The sequence below is a fragment of the Thalia democratica genome, chromosome 1 (assembly GCF_965202585.1).
Source record: "Thalia democratica chromosome 1, ktThaDemo2.hap1.1, whole genome shotgun sequence".
NCBI classification, from domain to species: Eukaryota; Metazoa; Chordata; class Thaliacea; order Salpida; family Salpidae; genus Thalia; species Thalia democratica.
In genome coordinates, this window is record NC_139165.1 from 62,688,631 (window position 1) to 62,710,311 (window position 21,681).

General features: G+C 25.6%; 1 protein-coding gene across 1 annotated transcript; it reads left to right on the top strand.

Annotated features, from left to right (window-relative positions):
• The first annotated feature begins 4,654 nt into the window (after nucleotides 1-4,654).
• On the top strand, nucleotides 4,655-14,668 carry LOC145831180 (E3 ubiquitin-protein ligase RNF170-like). Its single transcript, XM_082938322.1, has 5 exons — nucleotides 4,655-4,831; nucleotides 9,345-9,480; nucleotides 9,704-9,797; nucleotides 13,801-13,979; nucleotides 14,165-14,668. The coding sequence occupies exons 1-5, from the start codon at nucleotides 4,731-4,733 to the stop codon at nucleotides 14,426-14,428; spliced, it is 774 nt and encodes a 257-aa protein (XP_082794448.1). The 5' UTR covers nucleotides 4,655-4,730; the 3' UTR covers nucleotides 14,429-14,668.
• The last annotated feature ends 7,013 nt before the right edge of the window (nucleotides 14,669-21,681 follow it).

Below are 21,681 nucleotides of genomic sequence, written 5' to 3' on the forward strand. Positions count from 1 at the left end.
CTAATTTTATAAAACCTATAAAGTAAAATAGAAGAAGTATCAACTAGCTGTCAAAGTATTTAATTATAAGTTTAAAAAACATCTTTTGCTAAAATAAAAGAGTTTAACAATTACTTCAGATCCAAACTTAAGATAAACCCTTTTTTACCCCGTTATACAATGATAACAACAAACTATTAAATTCTGCTTTTGAAAAACCTTCTTTTCAAGGTGTAGATAAAAAAAGACCGAAAACACCAAGATTTTATTAAACCGATTTCAAAAGTATGTAATAACATGGATTTTTTTTTACTTAAGATGACATTATCAACTCAACTAACAATTAAAAAAATAAAATTACTCAAACATCTGAAAAAGTACTATGATGGAATGAATAGGTTAGTGTTTTGTTTGATGTTCAATACTTTAGAACTAGTTGTTGAATATTTTTACTTAAACATAAACATAAGTACTCTTGTTTGAAAAAGTTTAACAATTTTTTAATATTGTTTAAATTATTAAAATATGATGATTTATAAAAAAAACTAATAGTTTAAATTTTTTTTTTATAATATTTTAAAACTTTGAAATCAAAATACCGTTACACAAACTTGCAATACATATGTCGGTTACGAAATCAAGGCTTTTTTGATTTATATATATTTTATAGTTTTTTGTCAGATGTTTGGGTAGATGGAGATGAGGGTAATGATTAGATTAATATTTCTTGTAAAATGGTTTAGGGATAGGGGTTTGAATTAATTAATATACTCCTGTATTATACCTTATCTTATTTGCATAGGTAAGTGTCAGAAATGCGCGATGTACTTTTGCACTAAATCACTTTTGTACAAAGGGTCACTTTTGAACGAAGATACATTTTCACGGAGTCATTTTAGAACGGTTTAAAAAATTTATTATTATTATTATTACTCTTACCCATAACCTTTACTTTGGTCTGTAGTTTTTATTTTTCATCCTACTATTTTTTTATTCTTTTTAACATTTATTTATTTTTTTACTATCACTGGTACCCCAACCGTTACCCTTGGTCGGTAGTTTTATTTTAGATTATGAATTTTATTTTTTTCACAATATTTAAATATTACCATTTGTTCAAACAACTCAAAGGGTATCACTTTTAACTTTGGAAACTTTTAACAAAATCGCATATTAATTTATTTTTAAAAAATTAGAAAAATTGTATTTACAATTTATTTTTTATCATTAAATTGGAAATTAATGTTTACGTCTGCTATTAGTTTGTTAAAAAAAAACTGTTTATGATTAATATATAATTTTAAGATAAATATTTCTAACGAGAACGGTTTGAAAAATTATTGGTTTATTAATATTTCATTTAATGAGTTTTTCTATTGTTAAGAAAGTTATTTACTATTTTTGGACTGTATTTCGTTTTTATTTTCTTAAGTATAAATTCCTTTATGATTCATGTAAGCTTTACAATATAAGGCAAAATGTTTACATTGTATATATAAAACAGGACTTAGGTTTCTATCTAAATTGTTTTACTAAAAATTAATGAAATTAATTACTTATTAAGACTTTGCATTCTGTTTTCCTGGTAATTTCTAATTTTTTAAACTTTAAACTTTTTATGTACCTGAGAAATTTTAGACAGATACGTGATAAAAAGTTATGTAGTTTTCTAAAGTGCATTATTAAAAGTTACTACAAAAAATACTCTATTATAAAACAAAAAAAAAAAACTCTGCAACCCCCTTGAAAAAAGTCTAGACACGCCATTGCTAGGACTCTAGAGTCTAGACCAAATTTTTGAGCGCTTTTTTGTCGTTCAATTAACAATTACAACTTGAGTAAATAGAATATTATTGAATAAAAACTTATAATATTTTTTACTGTTTCTAAAAACTCCAAAAGAATGAACTGAAATAAATCGAAATTAACGAAAAAGCATGCTTGACTAAACAGCAACAATTTCTATTCTTGCAAAACATTATAGTCAGTGGTAATACTGAACTTTAAATCTTATCGTTACTTATCGAAACATGTTTTAAAACACATAGGCAAAAGCATAAATTAAAATAATTACTACTACATATACTTAGTTATGAATTACAAATAAATTTTAGTTTAGTTTTTTGTAAAACGTTTTGTTTTATGTTTAGCAATAAAAAAATTGATTAGTCGAATAAAAAAGTTTTAAAATGTATATAAGTAAGTTATTATCAAAAAAACACATATTAAAATATATACTTATAGATAATAATTGCTCTACTTGAAAGAAATTTAACCAATTTTAATGCCTAAAAAAAATTTTTTACAAAAATTTGTAATCTAATAACAAAAATATTTAGTCATTATGTACATGATGACCTCTTTAAATTCTATTAATAAAGAAACTATTTAGAAACTAGTACTACTTACTTTCTAAAATATTTACAGCTATTCAATTCAAACTAGTCTTTATTGATATTTTTTATAGCATATTTACTTACTTTGACTTTCTCATCTTAGTCAAAGCTATAAAAGTAATATAATTTAAAGTAGTAACACTATAGTTTTTTTTATTATAAATATTTAAGTAGAATATTTAAAAAAATCTTATAACTACTCCTCAATTTTTGATTTACTCTAGTTCGTTTTTTAATAACGTATATTTAAAAAAACCATATTTCTATCATTAAGTTTATTTGCAGATATCTTCAATTACATCACTGGTAAGAATTAACACCTTCTATTAAATTTCATTTGTGGGGCTACTAATTGATGTCTTCCTTTTACTACAACTGTTTGATTTATAAAATGTCAACAATGCAACTCTCTTAATGTAAAACTTTATACAGACATTTAAAAGTAATTATCAGATAATAATGATTAAAAAAAAGCTCTTTGTCATTTTTGTAATGTAGATTTTCTTATTGGCTAATGCTTAATATCTTATTTACTGTCTTTCAATTGTTTCATAAATATTTCAATTCAAAGTATAGACCATTTAAACATATAAAGAAAACAAAAATAACAATTGATAAATGGTTTTAGCATATTAAAAAAATTTATATATATATATTTTTTTTTTAATCTTGATTAATTTAGTTCCAAAAGAGTGCGAAGTTTTATTTGCATCCTAAACAACTGTTTTTACTTTGTAATTAGTATAAAAGAAATTGTTTTAAAACCTATATACAAATTATCTCTTTAATTAATTTTTAATAAATGAGATAGTTTTAAAATGAATTTAAATATGACCTTATTGCAAAAAGGTAATGAAAAAACGTCAATCAAAAGGTACTCATCAAAAATATAACAAAATAGAACCTTTAAAAATTATTAATTAAACTAAAAGCCTAGTTGCTTTTTTTGCAAAACTTTTTATCTTCATGTATTTTAAAAAGTATGTTTTAAGCTAAAAAGTACCTAACAGACCACAAAATTTGGCTTTGAGGGCTTCATTTAGTCCGGGGGCGGCAGATTGCCAACCCCTGTTATATAGCTTATTTTAACACAGCAGTAATTGAAAAGCATGTTTTTAAAAATTTTCTTATTATTAAAAATGCCATGTATTTTTTGATTTTTTTTTGCATTATTTAGAAATAACAAGATTAAAAATAAATAAATAAAAACTTAATGACCAAAAAACAAGAAAATAAAACTATTTTTTGTTTATTAAAAAAAAACAAGCAAAAGTTTTATAACTCCTTTTGACAATTTTTTTAAATATTGAAAGGATCATTAACAGAAAGTTTGAGGTGTTTATGTAAAAAAACTTAAGAGGATATAGATTTTGAGTGTTTGCTACTTATTCATATTTTTTTCTTGCATAATGAACTATTGGAATCTAAAATTTTAACTGACTATATCTCAAAAAACAGTTTGCATATTAAATATTTTCTAAAAGTAACTTGTAGCTTAGTTAAAACTCAACTAAATAAAATAAACTTGGAAAAAAAGTGATTTCCCCCCTTTTGCCTTAATTATTTAATTTCTGTAAACAAAATTTATTATAAGTATAAGGTAAATTAGGATAGCCTCAACCTCTCACTCTTAGTTATTGAAATCATATTCTTTAAAATTCTTAAAAACATCCCTTTACCCTTAATTACTGATATATAAATTCCTCATCCTAACTCTGATCCTTGAACCTACTTACATCCTTAATTATCTTAACCTGTAAACCTAAGTTATCAGAACCTGTAAACCTTAGCCCTTACTTTCAATACTTTACTTCTATTGTTTATTAATTTTTTGCACTCAGTTATAATGCAGCAGTATCTGTAGTCATAGTCTTTTGACCTATAAGATAATACTTTTGTTTAGCTATTAACTTAGTTCTTTTTAATTTATCCTCTTAGCCACTAATTGCAAAAATTGTAACTTGTATAATCAGTTTTCTGTCCAAGTATGGTAATGTATAACTGTAACTTGCTTCCTTTATAAAGTAAAAGTTGAGGTTTAAAAATGTTTCTATGTAGGTTTTTTGCAAAACTTGTTACCTTTTAAAATTGTTATAACTATTTCTCTACTTGAACTAATACTTTTTATTTCATGCCAAAATTTAAATAATAATATAAACTTTAAAAAACAACTACCCTGAGCTGCTTAAACTTAAACCAAGTTCTCAGCTCTTAATCTAAAGTAGTTTATTTAGTAATAGTCTTGTTAATAATAGTTTCAAGTTAATATTTACAGTCATGTTTAAAGTATATGTTGATTGAAATGTTTGTGTCTTGGCTGGTTTTCGCAGCCAAACAGCATATTTAAAAAAAGCAATGAGTAAGAGTGGAAGTTATATTGAAGGATTTGGTGATGAAGTAGTTGAACTATTAACTGCAGTTTCAATAGGAATTGTTTCTTTTTACGGCATGTATAGGTTAGTTAGTTAATAGTTTTTGTCAAATTTTTTTAGCTACTCTGTATTATGTAATAAATCAATTTAGTTTTTTCTTACTTTGATTCAGGTAGCTTGGATCACATTATTTTAAAGTGAAACCATTAATTTTTTTGATAAAGTATTTATATTATTTTAAATACTTGTATTATTTTAAATACTTGTATCTTGCGATATTTTTATTTTAAGTTAAATGAAAATACTTACAGTTTTTAAATTGATAAAGGTTAGTTTAACAAAAGTTTGACGTTTCACATAATTGTATTTATTAGTTTTTAATTAAACAAATAATGAACTATTTTTGGAATCTCAAAACTAAAATTATAATAAGTTATCAAAAGACTCAACAAAAAACATCGGCGAAAGTCAGCAGTACCGAAGCCTGGACTTTTGTTTGCCGTCTGAATGACAATGCGAATGACAATGCTGACGTCACTGATCATTGCTAGCAAGTGGTTGAGTCATGTGAAAACATGATAAACCATTTGTAGATTGACGACTACAAGTTTTTCGGTTGTGACTGACTGATGAGTCCTAATAAGAACGAAACCGGTCTCAGTCTACCAAAACTTGTGGTCTGATGATCGAATTGGCGTGATCAACCCTATTATCAAAAGACTTTAACAGTAAAAAATCTTTGAATAGCTTTTTTTTTAATTGATTGAAGTTCTTGCAAAATTTTACAAAAGTTTTATAAAAATTAAAATATAGTTTAAAAAAAAAATTATTAAGGTTCAATGAAAATATAAAAAGTATATTTATAAGTATAACGTACATGTATTTAGATATGTAGCTGTTGTGTCTACTTTATTGATCAATTAAATAATATAATAGAACTAATAGAAATATAATAAAAAATAAAGTAAAATAAGCATTTAAATTTTTATAGTATTTTAATTCTAAAAATAATTAAATTGTATTCAAAATTAAAGATATATATACTGTTTAAAAACTAAAAAATAGCTGTTTATTTCTCTCCTTGAGTCTTATAATAATTTTTTCGTGTCTTCTTTCCACTTTTATTTATATTTTAATAGTTTTTCATAGAATGCTTGTTGAAGACAATATGAGGGTTGCTACACTTTCAGGATAACTCCGCATATCTTGATGGTTTTGAAAATCTCAAGACAGCTCAGGATATTTTGAAGTATTTTTAAAACTCAGGCTGACTCAGGTTAGTTTTGTTTTTTTCAAAAAAAACTAGGGATAACTTTAAGATTAAAAAAAAAATTAGGACAGTTTTTTTGTAGATTTTGAATAAAATTTAATCAATTTATTTACAATACTTTGTTACTTTATAACTAATTTTATTGAAGAACTTTTTTTTTTCCTATTTTAAAAAGTTAAAAAAAACTTTTTAAAGAATTTCAAAAACTCAAGACACTCAGGACTCAGTAAAGTGACTCAGGACAGTTTTTGATCACTCAAGGAAGTTTTTTTGACTTAAAAAGTGGCAACCCTACAATATAATGTGCATGTCTTAAACTTTTTAACTGTGTTGTTTCCAGGGGTCGGCAAACTGCGGCCTACAGGTCAAATGAGGCCTTGAAAGTCTAAATGTGCGGCCCAAAAGATACTTTTTAGATTAAAACTTTCTTTAAAAAACAATAAGAAGAAATTTTATGAGGTAAAGCTAAAAATTCCGCTTTAATTTAATATTATTTTTTGTTAATGCTCTATCATTACTTTTTGTATCCCATTTCCTGTTTAAAGTGCTGTGCTTATATATATACATATAACTATAAATATTTCAAAAAGAATGCCTACCCTAGTTTTATTCTGTATACCGTAAAGCTTACTTGTTGTACTTTTATAGTCTGCCTTTTATATTATCTTAAGAAATATCCGAAAAATGTTTATTGTAGTTTTATTGTTTACTTTTACATGACTACCTTAAAAAAGTTTTTTCAGAAAAAGAAAACATGTCTTTATACATGGTTACCACAAAACCTGGAATCCTTGAAAAGCCTGAAATTTGACTATTTATGCTAAATAACTTGAAAAAACCTGGAATTTGAGAAATTTTTCAAAAAGAGACTGGAAAAACCTGGAATTTTAATCAACTTTTACATGTGAAGTAGTAAAATTTTGTCATGATCAAAAATTTTTTTTTTATAAAATACATTTTAAATAGCTTTACAGTATCTCTTCAGTGTTGTTATACTACTTAACTTAGTTCTTAACCTTAAACGTAACTTTAAACTAAAAATAGACCCTGGAAGAAATTCAGAATATCTGGAAGAAATTTCTCAAAAACCTGTGGCAACCCTGCTATATAACTCTTTTAGCCATTTAAACTAGTTTTAACATTTCAAAATAAGAATTAAGTTAGCTTTAGTTTTACATAAAACAAACCCTAAATTTAAATATTAAAATAATAAAAGTGTCCTTAAAAAAATTTTTGTAGTAATGTTTTTATAATTGTAATTTTGTGTACAATATTTTGTTGGTAATGTTTAAAATACTGGACCTTTTTAGCCCAGTAATTATGTATACAGGTTTGTATTAATCTAGCTTCAAAAATAGAAGACTTTTATTTTAAAGAAACAATTTTTGAGTTTTTCACTTTAAATTTGTTTTTCTGATATCAATTTTAGTTAACTAAGCTTTAACCTAAACAAAGATTCAATAGTCTAGTATGAAATTCAATAAAATTTAAACCTGCTCTGCTGGCTGCTGTAGTACTGCTCAAATTTTTTTTAGTTAAAGTTTAATTGCTTTTTAGAAGTTAAATTAACTTTTAAGTGTCATTTGATTACTCAAAAGTGCTATCTGTTATATGTTTAGGTAAGGTGTGTTAAGGGCATAGGGGGGGGGGGGTGGTTTCTGAAATTTGATCTTATTTTATATAGTTTTTACGAAGCTACAAGATGCTTTTTACAGATTTGTAATTCAAAATAATTTTTGAGATATAGCCGGTCAAAGCTGGAGGCCACAATAGGATCCTTATGGGAGGCGCAAACTAAAACGGCAAAAATAGACTATTTCACTAAAAATCTATCTTCTCCTACGTTTTTTGAGATAACTACCTCAAACTTTTAGGAAATGTTCCTTGATATATTTAGAAAATTCTGTCAAAAAGAATTTTTTTTTTATGAAAAATAAAAAAATAATTAAAAAAGTAAACAAATAAAAGTTTTTTTTTGTTTTTTTGTTATAATTTTTTTTTTAATTTTTTTAAATTTTGTTCTGACAGAACTTTCTAAATATATCAAGGAACATTTTCTAAAAGTTTGAGGTAGTTATCTCAAAAAACGTAGGAGAAGATAGGTTTTTAAAGAAATAGTCAATTTTTGCCGTTTAGTTTGCGCCTCCCATAAGGATCCTATTGTCGCCTCCAACTTTGGCCAGCTATATCTCAAAAATTATTTTGAATTTTTTAAATCTGTAAAAAGCATCTTGTAGCTTTGTAAAAACTATATAAAATAAGATCAAATTTCAAAAAAAAAATGTTAACCCCCCTATGCCCTTAAACTTAAGACTTTAGAGTAAAGGTTTTTTAAGGTAAAATAGGCTGCAGAGAGCAATTTAAATTTTAGTACTTTACTGTTGTATTTTTACTGTTTTTCATTTCAGGGTTGCCAAAAAACCTAAAATATGAGAAATTATGAAAAAAAAACCTGGATTTTTGAACAAAAATCACTAAAAAAACTTGAATTCTAAACAACTTCTACATGTTAAGTAGTAAAATTTCTAATTGACTATAAAAATATGTCATTTAGATTAAAAAAATTTGTCATTATCAGTTTTTTTTATATATAAAAATACATTTAAAGAAGCTTTAACATATCTATTCAATGTTGTTATACTAGTTAACACAGTTTTTTACATTAAAACTAGTTTTAAACTTAAAATAGACCCTAAAACGGGTAATATTAAAAACCTGTAGAAAATTTGCTAAAAACATCTGGCAACCCTGTCATTTGCATAGATAGAAAAAGTTAGAAGTTTTCCAAAACAGTACTTCTGCAATAGCCCCTTTTAACAGTTACACTTGTCACTTTTCAGCTTATACTACTACTTGGATTATATTTGGGCTAAAATAAAAATTACTTTTTTAAAAAAGGTTTAAATAAATATATCAAGTTATCTAGATATCTATACTTTATTTAGAGTTTAAAAAATTCTTTTTTTTTGTTAGTTAAGTTATTATCTAAGAATTTTCGTTATTATTTACTTTACTTAAAGAAGTCTGTAAAAATAAGTATTTACTGCCATTCTTCATGTATTAAACTATAGTATAATTGTATTAGTTTATCTTATATCAGTTAAATACTTTAATTGTTTTAGATTTTGCACACACAAAAATATTTAGTATTAAATAAATCTATTTATTTTTAAAAACAGTAAAAATCTAAGTTTTGTTTTTGAAGTACTTTAGTAAACAGTTCAATTGTGCACAAACTTGTCAAAGGTAAAAAGATCCTTTATCTACAAAGTTTAGCTTTTATAAAAAAAATTATACTGTTAAGCTGGTTTACACTATACTTTTCAGGTGTAGCTTAGTTCAGGGTGATGATATTCATCCTGAAAGCGTTCCTCGTGTCCAAGAAACTCGTAGTAGATTGGGACTCGATCCTTCTGCTAGACCACCTGAAGAAGAAACTGAAGTTGAAGCCTCTCAACGAGCTGTATGTTTCTAGTTTATTAAAATATTGTTACATCTTTTCAAAAGTTACTATATTACTTTATATACTATTCAAATCAAAATTGATAATATTAATTTACAAATTTTCCAACTTATGTTCACAAAACAAAAATATTTCAAAAGTACTGTTTACAACATTAGCATACTAAGTTAGCTCTATAGTTATGTTTTATAAAACTGTGTTTTTGACAATAGCCAAATAACAGGGATCTAGACATTACTACAATGATAGAAAGTGTCCAATTTGTCTGCAGGATGCATCGTTTGCTGTAGAAACCAATTGTGGTCATCTATTTTGTGGTTTGTCTTAAATCATTGTATTTACTATTTGTTTATTCAATTTGTCTTTTTCTTATTTTTTTAAGTGAGTAATTTAAAAGTTTAAATTTATTTAAATCAGAATAGTGTACTAGGACACGTTAGCTAAATAATGACTTAAAAGTTTTGCAGTTTATAAGTGTCTTATCATTTAAAATGTTTTACATACCCCTCCAATTCATTAATTCTAGTTTTTGTTTTAAACTATATCTAAGAAAATTAGTTTGTCAAATACGTAGAATGTCATCTGTTTTTCACAAGTTTTTTATGGTAGATTTTTTTCAAAGGTTTCAGGAGTTTTATGTTCTTGTCTAATTTATCAATTTATATTTTTTCTAAATTGCAAAGTTTGCAGCCGAATTTAGTATTGAAAACTTTGCAACTTAAGAAAAAATAGAAATTGATAAATGAGGCAAGATTAAACACTAAACAAGAAAAGCGAAAGACAAAATATATGCATTCATTACTTACTAAAAATACTTTTTTAGCATAATTAAAACTAACTAAATATTAAATTAAAGTAAAATTAAGCCGCAAACACGAACAGTTTAAAACATTATTCTAATACAACCTTTACAAATTTTTCAAAATGCATAAATTCTTAAACTAACAAGATCAGCGTATTTTTCAAACTCAACTTGCTGTACAAAGACCTTTATTATTATTACTACGTCATAATACTTATTTTCAAATTCTAAATTTGGTTAAGCATTATTCATAAACATTAGCTTTACTGATGAGTATATGAGGTAATATATCTATGAAACGGTCATATAAACCAATTATTTTCTGTATAATAAAATAAATTTATAGCTCCAATTCAAATTGTCGAGCGCTATCGACTAAAACTTTAAAAAAAAATTAATATATATAAATGGTATATATATATATATATATAAAATAAGGTTAATGTTTAAACTTAAACACTTTCAACTGAGCCCACTTGAAGGGCTTTTAAATAATTTATTCAAATGGCGATTTTTAAAAATTCTGGAACATATGTTTCACAAAGCTTTAATTTTTCATAAAGCTTTGATCATCAGCCAGTTAAATTCAAAATACAAAGCACTGTACTAAACAAAGATACAAAAGTTTCTATATATATATATAGAAACGAATAGATTTAGGTAAACTAAATCAATTTCCACAGAGCCTACCTAAAGAGCTTTTAAATAGTTTATTTCAAATTGTCAAATTCAAAAGCACAGTACAATTGTTTCATACAAGCTATTACTTGTAATCTTCAGTTGTTAAAGTTCGAATTGAATTGCACTGTGCTTTACATTAAGACACAAATCACACAAAAAACAAAAGTTGTTCAATTTTTGCACTGAAATTTGTCCTCTACAAAATTTGATAATAACGTCATTGTGTTTTTTTGTGTGATTTGTGTATTAATGTTTAAGCTCGATGCAAATTATAAAATTTAAAATAATAATAACAAATTATACAATATCCTTCTTTCATTACACTAACACATGTTTCTGTGTGTTAACGGATTAACACAGTTCAACGGAGCCATGAAAATGAAGGAAGTACTACATAAAAAGAAGGATACTGTATAATTTGTTATTATAATATATTCCAGTGAACTTGTTTCGCTAGGATCTTTTGTTAACGAACGATTAAATTTATATTTTGAATAGTTAAAATTTATTTTATTAATTAATAGTAATGATAATTAATTAAATTTTAAATGTTTTTTTATAAATGTCTTTATATACAGTTCGTTAAATTTAATTGATGTCTATTATTATTGGTTTACTATCATATCTAACTCGCTATCATTTCTAACCCGATCATTTCTAACCCGATCACTTCTAACCCGATCACTTCTAACCCGATCACTTCTAACCAGATCATTTCTAAACCGATATCTTCTAACCCGATAACTTCTAACCCGATCATTTCTAAACTGATCACTTCTAAACCGATCATATCTAACCCGATTTAACCCAATAATTTCTAACCCGATCATATCTAACCCGATCATTTCTAACCCGATCCAACCCGACAATTATTAACCCGATCTGTATTAATATGTTTATTTGTTATTTTTTTAAAATAAGCTTTTGTTTCAAAAACAAACTAATCTCAACAAAGTGCAGCAATCAGCAAAATAGTTTGAATCGCGCACTTCTACATAAAAATAAGGTTCAGGGTTACTTTTATGAAATTCATTTAGAAGATACTAGAATGTCAGAATTCATAAAAACTACAAAAATTCATGAATAAGTTTTCTTCTTGTTCAAACATTAACCGGATATACACATCCTGACTTTTAAAGATAGGTTCTGCACATTTGTGCTAACGTTTGGTATTTCATTATTTCTTATCAATTATTTTTGTCGCTTTGCCAAAGCATAATCGAAACAATTAAAATAAGCATTATTCGAATTTAGGTACAGACAATTGTAAAAAAATATCAAAAGTTTCAGTGCATTGACTAACCACTTAGTTTAAAATCTTAAGTCCAAAGCACACTAAGAATACAGGTCGAATAGATATCTATCGAAAATATTGAAAAATGGTTTAATATTCATAGAGGAAAGGCGCTGCTAATAAAATCAAGCTATAGAATGAACAAAGTCCTACATATTAAATCAATGGTTTATAAGTTTTAAACTTGTTAAATTACTGATAGTTTCTAGTATATAGTATCTTATCTTAATAAAGTAAACTTAAATGAAAGTTTTTCAATTTTTTTGCAAAAATTAGTTTTGTTTAAAAGCTAATTCGGCATTTAAACAGAAAGATTATTATGACTGCATGCATTTTTCGATTTATTTTCGTGGTAATTAGTTATTTTAATAAGGTTCATAAATTAGTTATAAATTAACGTTAGTTAATTAGTTTAAGCATTAGGAAAAGTATAAGTCTTCTGTATTCTAAATATTAAGTATTGATAGTCGTCAATGTAAGAAATATAATGAGTATTGCAGCGCTTAAAGATTATTCTGTACTTATTCTTTGAAAGATTTTATATGGTTAAAATATATTTTTTAAGTATGGAGACCAGATTGGCAAGTTGATTTTAAATTTAGGGCGAATTTATATGAAATTCAACTTTTAAAGAATATTAATATCAGTATATATGAAACTTGAAATATTACAGTTAATAAAATTTAGTAATCGTAACTAGTATGGTGGTTTCATTTAAAATTATCATTATTAAACTCTAAGTTCTTAAAACGAAAGTCTATACTGTTTACTACAAAGTCAAAAGTAGAGGTAGACGTTTTTTTTTTTAACATTTAGAACTTGTTATTTACTAGAACTTTAACTTTTAGCCAATGGTATATTATTTCTAAAGATTAAATAAGAAATATAATGTACTTAACTAAAAAAGTTAAGTGTCGAAAACTTATGATTTTGAATTTTTCTTTTAAAATATTATGTATATAGAGCAAAATAGTTTTACACTTTTCATAAAAATTTGAAAGTTTTCAAAATTAAAAATTGCAAAAACAGTTTCTCACGAATAGAAACTTCTATAATAAATTTCTTGATATCTTTAGAAAGTTATTGTCTCTAAAAACACAAAACTTTAGAATATTCAGCGAGCATTAAATATTATGAAATATACGTTATAATTAAGTTAGATTAATTTATATAACTTGACTCTTATAATAAAAGTAGTTTGTATTGTGAAAGGTTCGGGTTAGAAGTGATCGGGTTAGAAATGATAGCGGGTTAGAAGTGATTGGCTCCCATTATTATCATAAGTTAACTTATATTACAAAAAATAAAAATTTTAGTTATTAAATATATTTATTCCAAACAAAACAAGTTAGTTAAAACATAATAACTACAATATTTAAATTACTCAGGTTTTTAGAAATTACGACGTACTGCCTGTGAAAATCTAACTACAGAGTTTTACAAAGTTTTATATTTTTTTGTGATAGATGACATACTTGAAAAATCCCTAAAAATACTTTTTGTTTTATATTTGTTAATTCTATATGTGCTTTAATGTTTACAGGACAGTGTATTGTGACATACTGGTTGTTCGGCAATTGGTTGGGTGCAGTTCAATGTCCAGTTTGCAGGCAGACAGTATCTCTACTACTCAGAGACTTTCCTATCAATGAAGAAGGTGGAGAAGATATTGAAAAAAATATTAGAGATTACAATAAAAGGTTCAGCGGACAACCCAGACCTGTTAGTTGATATTAATCTTAGAAGTATTTTGTTAAGTTGCTATTAAATTGATCTTAAGATAAAAAAGTAGTTGATGTATAAAGTGAGACATATTTATTACCAAACTCGAGTCAATAATTAGTAATTGTTAGATACAATTGTAGTTTATTTATGTTTTACATATATTTCATATAATTTAAATTCAGATAATGGACTATTTGTACGACTTACCAGCATTGTTACGTCACCTGCTGAGAGAATTTTTCAGTGTAGGAGGCCTAGTGATAATGTTTCGTGCAAGGATAGTTTTATGCGTAGTTGCCATTATTGTCTACCTTGTCTCCCCTCTCGACATTCTACCTGAAGCTGTCCTCGGCTTACTTGGGCTTCTCGATGATCTGTTCGTTCTTCTACTCGTCCTCGTTTATATGACTATCATCTACAGACAAGTAGTTGCCCAACGTGATTAATTACATTCCAACATATACTATGTCTTATTCTTGTTTGAACATTACTTATGCCTTTTACAGCCAACATTTATTGCCTAAATGACTAGTTATATATTAAGTAACATTGACTTGACTATAATTAACTATAATATTAAAATACTTAAGATATTTGCAAAAAAAATGCTTTTTTACTTAAAAGGAAGAAATCAATTGATAAATTCGAAAATAAAATTATTGAAATAAAACTTCCTAAATCTTGAACATGAGTTTTTTTTTAATATTTTAGTTAAGTTAGTTTACAGCAGTATAACGTTAATTAGGTTGTTGGTTTTTTTGATGAAGTTGACCAATAAATTAAATAATTGTCCTCATTTATTAGCAACTGAAATGCATTATAATCTAAACTTGATTTATTAACTTTAAAGATTAATTGTGAAGATCAGAGATAAATGTTTTTGTACCACCTTTTAAGTTTTTACAACGTTTCACTGCCCAGCATGACTAATAGTGAAAACTATAAGAGTTAAAATCGGTTAAGAAGTCAAAATCATGAATAGTTTTTAGTAAGTGATATTTTGGTAGGATTATTCTGTTTCAATCTTCAATGCGTTAAAGTTTTATGAAATGAACAATTAAATTTCAGTTCCATACACAAAACTAACTTAAATAAAACAAAAACTCTAAAAATAGCGACAGACGATATTTAGATAGTTTAAAACTAATTTTTGCTATGCAATTTCATAAATACTCTATTAGCATATTTGACATTGATGAAACACAAATGGAAGACAACTTAACAACTATAACCAAAAAAATCATTGTCAAGGATGAACACAGAAACGAATTTTAATGTTGTCTTTTGAATTCTATTTTTTAGATAACTCCGGTAAATGGTTGGCTTAGTAGTTTCTAAACTTATTAAGCATATCTAGTTTTACTTATCATTTTAACTTATAGTAATCGATACTTAATTATAAAATAAGTCATTATTTTCTTTATAAAGTTATTTACAATTTAAAATATTTAGTTTAACTGAAGGGGGTATTAACTTTTAAATAAGATTAATTTTGTCTAATGACATTATAAATAAAGTAAAATGAACCCTTTAGTCTGTTACTAGCATAAAAAGATTTGTTCTCCTTTGACTAAAATGACGTTAATAGGAACCGCTTACTTCCAATCCGCGCACAATTCCAACTTGATCAAATCCAAGAACCGCTTACCAATCAAGAGTTAAGGATAACAGTGATAGTAAAAATTAAATTTTAAAAATAAAGAACATAAACTAAAAAAGTTTACTGCTTACGCTTAAAAGTTTGAAAAAGATAGATTAGCAGTCTTTTTTCACAGTTAAGATAAAATTTCCATTTTACAATAGCAACTGAAGAACTAAAAAAAGCATAAAAAAAAACTTATATATGATAAGTTATTTATGTAACATTTATTAGATAAAAAACTAAATGTAAATGTTTTCCATATTGTATAAGAGATATGCCATTTAATTAACTAAAATGTCATTTCTTTAGAGTTTACGTTTTTATGTTTAACATGCAATTTATACATAAGTTTCTCTTAAAAATTTTTATTACTACATATTTTTAGTGTACACAAAAACATTTGAAACTAAACAATAATAAGACATAAGCTATAATTTTTTATTTTGGTTTTGAGACATTTTGAATTTTTAAATAAATATTCTGTGCACTTTAAATTAATTCCTATGCAAACCAATGTAAACAGACTCTAATTTTTGGAACAACTTTTTTAACTAATACTTAATTTAGATTTAAATGTAATTTAAGCATTATAATTTTTTTTTCACTTTAATTATATTTATGTGTCTACAGACACATTTCAAACAATATAAGTACATGATTTAAGGTAAAAAAATATTTGTTCAAAATACTTTTTAACTTTTTAAAGTAAATTTACTGTGCACATCAAATTAATTTATATGCACACCAATGTACATAGATGCTCACTTTAAATTTTTAAGTTTTACTTAATTTAGGTTACATGTAATTTAAGCATAGTTTTCTATTTTATTAGATTTTTTTACTACATATTTAATTCAAAGGGCGCATAAATATTTTTAAACAAAAAATGAATGTGATTTAAGGTAAAAGAGTATTTTGTTCAGTATACATTTATAATTTTTTTTATTAAATTGTCTGGGCACATCAAATTAACTACTCTGCACAGTTTTAGGTGCTCAATTTTATAAATTTTTTTTAACTAGTACTTTAGTTAGATAAAGTATAGTTTAAACATTATTTTCTGTCTTGTATGTTTCTACTTTAAGATAGACACATTAAAAACAGTACATGACAAGTTAAAGTATAATTTGTTCAGAATAAGTTTAAATTTCTTCTAAACAAACTTGATTCCTATGCTTTACTTACTAATGTATACATATAATTTTTTTAGAACTAGCTTTTTACAGAATATTTGATTAAGGGAAGTTTAATTTATAAGTCTGTATACTGTTAACTTAAATGGTTTAGATTTAAGCAAATATACAAGTAAACCTTGCATTTCCACTCACGCAGACTGAGTCAGGTTAGTTTGAAGACTATAAAAATCTCAGGAAAGTTGAGTTTTTTTTTAAACTTATTAGCCTTTTTTTTAATATCTGGCTGCTAGTCACTCAGGCTGGCTTTTTTGCTTTAAAGAGTAGCAAAATAAGCTTTTGATGTATGTTTTGTCCATCTCACAGTGTTGGTTTTAATTGTATGTAAAATTTTAAGTCTCGCGTCTGCCATAATAAGTATATTGTTTGTATTAACTGTATACATATAATATAAGGTTGAAAACAAAGTCTTAAAATATTGAAGTTATAAACATACAAGTGTGAACAATGCACACAGGCTTAAAAGTAATTGAATTTAAGTCTGAATACCTTTTTAAGGTACTTCAATAGATTTAGGCTGACTCAAGATAGTTTTTAGTCCCTAGGACTAATTTTGCTTTGCTTTAAAAGACCGGGAGCCCTAGTCCCGTTAAACTTTATAAATTAAGGTTGTTTTAAAGTTTTTAAAAATCTTAGAATAGGTTAACCCTGTTAAAGACCTTTAAAAAAATCATATGTGTGTAAAGTTTTTATTTCAGCCATTTTGAATAAATCTTCAAATTACCAGAAAGTTTTTAAGACAGCTGTTTTTAAATTGTAACTTTGTTTTTATTCTAGCTACATATTATATACTTTTTTATGATGATATTTTAGTTATTTTATATTGATAAAAAGCAATTTTTTAGTTTTGTTGGCTTTTATATTTTTTAATAAACTTAGGCTAGTTTGTAGTAACTCAGGCAATATTGCTTTAGAAAGTTGATTATAAGACTCCTAACTGATTATTAATAAAGTAATTATCTTTTCTATAAATTACTATTTATTTAAATATCAAAAAACTGAAGTATTTAGGATTAATGATATTAAAAAGTTGTTTTAGTTTATAATAATAGAAATAGGTATGGATATATTTTAGCTAACTAATTAAAATTACTGAATTTTTTTTAAGGGAAAGTTATTTAATACGCAAAGATTATTTATAACACTAAATATTTAAAAACAGAGTGGTTGATTATATAAAAAATGTATAAAAGTAAACCATAAATGATTTTTAAGCTCGTTTTTTATAGAGAGTTAGGTGGTAACTAAATTAATAAAATTATTAAGCTAAAGTTTTTAAATGTTTAAGATACTAGATAATTTAGTCGGATTTAAGTATATAAGTCACTGTAAACTTTAGACCAATAAATATGTAGAATTTAAATCGGCCCTCAATATGTAGCTAAAAGTAATTTAAACCAATGAAGTGAATACAAATAAAACTTTTTTTGTACGACTATAACCAATAGATTATTAAAAATGTCACCGAACCTAAAACTGCTGCTGGTGAAGATTTTAAAATTTGGCCCGGGAACACCAATTGCCTGCCGACCCCTGCGTTAATAGTTTGCAGTGTATCTTAAGTTAAATTTTAATAAAATTTTATTTTTCTTAAAAATTATTTGTAAGTTTATAATTCATTTCAATCGTATGTACCTAAATGACAACTATCTATAATCAGTAGTTGTTGAACTAGTTAAAGGAAAACTACAATAAATTTTCAATCCATTTTTGAACCTTTAAAAATGCCTTTCCCTGATTTATAACTATATGTTTTATTATATGATGAGAGTTTAAGGCTAGCACTACTTTAATGAAAAACATTTTAAATTTTCTATTTCATAATTTTAAAGTATAAAATGTACAACATACTAATTAAAGTTTAATTTAGAAACAACTTACTGAAGATTTATTAAAATTAAGTAGACACAATGGCAAAAACAGCTATGAATATTACAAATAACATAATCTCACAGGCAAATCAACTGCAGGTATTTTTTGAACCATGTGCAACGTACTGCAAAAAGTTATTTTTCAAATTATTTTATTGTGATAAAATTTTTAATTATATATCTTTGTATAAAGCATATAGTAAACGTGCTACAATATGAAAAAATCTGCTAGAATCTTATTACTTTTTTCTACCTAAACAATTGACTCCTCCATAGGTTTTGCCTTAAAAAAATGATACATCTGTGACAGTAATATACTTGAAATATGAAAATTTTTATTTAATTGCAAAATTCAACAAAAAATGTGATATTAGGTAGATATAAGAATAAACATGCCAATAAATAATTTTTAGATTAAGTTTAGTAACCCCTGATGATAATTTTACAGTTGTGACTGATTTCGTAGTTATAACGGATAATCATGAACAAATATTATTGTGATTTATTGACAAAATAAAAGAAGACGCTTAAAATATTTGGTCCTACGACCTGGTGAACGAAGAACCTTTTGGTTATTAAATCGTAAACCAAGGATACCTTTTTACGTCTTGTCCAGGACAAACAATATTGTACTTCTTTCCAGTCTACACTCTACACTATCATAGTTGTTTTTGCATGTTTTAAACTTACTATATATAATTAAAACCGTTTATTTTTTTTGTTTATTTTTGTTATACAGCTTGATTAATTTGCTTTCATGCTCTATTACTATTTTAGTCGTGATACACTCAAGCATGTATTATTATTATGGTAAGTTTATTATCCTACAATGAACCCAGGTATCAAAACCTGGGCCATTTAACCTAAAAGATACATAAGGTAGAGACAAAAAGAAATGATAACTTAAAAATTCCTATTGTTTAAAGCACAAAACATAGAAAAATGATTATAAATTTATAGCTTAACAAAAAGACACTTTTAACATATAACACTTACACTAAACACAAATATCAAAAATTTAAGTGCGTTGACTAAAAACAAAACTTAAAGCCCCAAAATCTCAAAAAAAATAAACAGACCAAAGTATTTGATTAAAATAGATTGTAAAATAATTGTAGTTTCACTGTTAACTAGTTCAAAAAACGTTAATTAATTCTAGTAATCTAGAATTACAAATTTAAGTTTTCTCTATTCAAATATTAATTTTAAAGTTTGTTAGTCTAATAAGTTAATAAATATTGCAGCGATTAAAGATTATTCTGGTACACTTTCTTTTAACATATTCTTTTAGGTTAATATCTGTTTTTAAGTATTCAGACCAGGTTAGTGTACTATATTCCATTCCAACTTAAAACGAATGTCTACGGATACAATTTTTGAAGGATGTTTATATGTGTAGATTTTATTCTTGAAAAGATATAGTTGATGCGTTTCACTAAAGGTATTTAATATGGGAGCCGCTCAGTTCCAACCCGTGCACAATTTCTACCCGATCAGTTCTCACTCGAATCATTTCCTAACCAAATCAAATCCCATTCGATTAAATCTAACCTGAATCATTTCCCATCCGAATCAACTTTTGCACGAAGAGTTATTTTTTCATAGGTGTCACTTTTCCACAAGTTATCTCTTTTTTATGACTTCACTTTACACAAACCGTTCTGTTTGCACAGCATCAATTTTTTAATGGAGCCATATTTTGCGCCAGTTGTCACATTAGTATGGCTGACGTTTTTCAAAAATATAATAAAACTCAGTTAAAAAACCTTATGTAAATACATTTATCAATAAAAAGCTAAAGTTGTATTAAATGTAAATTGTACATGTATAAACATTAATTACGTATTAATGTAAAACAAAACTTGAATATAAATCAAAATAAATTTGACATAAAATTAAAATAAAACTAAATAACAAAATCAGACCAATTATAGTCAAATTAAACAATTTAGCATCCAAACACAGACTGTTAAGACTGAGAGATTTAAAAATGTTTAATGGTGAAATTGAATCAAAAATCTACATCAACCCTGACAGAACTTTCTTGGAAATTGAAGCTTTTAGAACACTGAGAAAAGAAGTTCAAATAAAGCAAGCCATCGCTGATGAGAAAAAATTGAACATAAAATATGTTATAAGGAACAACAAGATAGTTGAACTAACAAGACAGCCCTTTCGTTACCGATCCCAGGACATCTGGGATTAGTGGAGGAAATGGTGAGTCAACGGGTATAAATTTATTAAGTGATAGGATTAATTTTAACACTAACAAGTTTTCCTATATAAATTGCAACAACAACTATTTAAAAGTTTGTTACACTAATATAAGATCTGCTTTAAATAAACTTAATATTTTAGAGAACTATATAAATTTGAATAACATTGATTTATTTTTTTTGACTGAAACATGGTTTACTAATAAGGTCAACGATGCCACAGTGTGTCCTTTTAACTATAACATTTACCGAAGTGATAGGTCTAGTAGGGGTGGAGGTGTTGCTATCCTTTTCAAAAATTTGCTTAAAGATATTAAAGTTAAAAATGATTCTATCTCTACTAGCAACATCAATTTTGAATACCTATGTGTAGATGTAATTTTAAAAAAGATGAAATGATTTTGTTGTGTCTACTTTCCTCGACTGTCTGCGAGATGCGCACTGACTGTTCAAAATGTAATTAAAATGATTAAAATGGTTTTTCCAAAAGAGTGTTCTTTTTATGTTCTTGGTGATTTTAATATGCCAAACATAGATTGGAGAATTCCTAGCACAGATTTCAATAAACCCCATGAGTGTTTTCTTAATTTTTGTACAGACAATTTTTTAACCCAAGTAATTGAAAATCCAACCCATAAGAATGGTAACATTCTCGATCTCATAATTTGCAATCATTTTGGTCTAGATAGAATCATATCTCAACTAATTTTCCATTAACAAACACTTGTGACCATAATTTGCTTTCACTAAAAATTAAAATTGAAAATAAAATAGTAC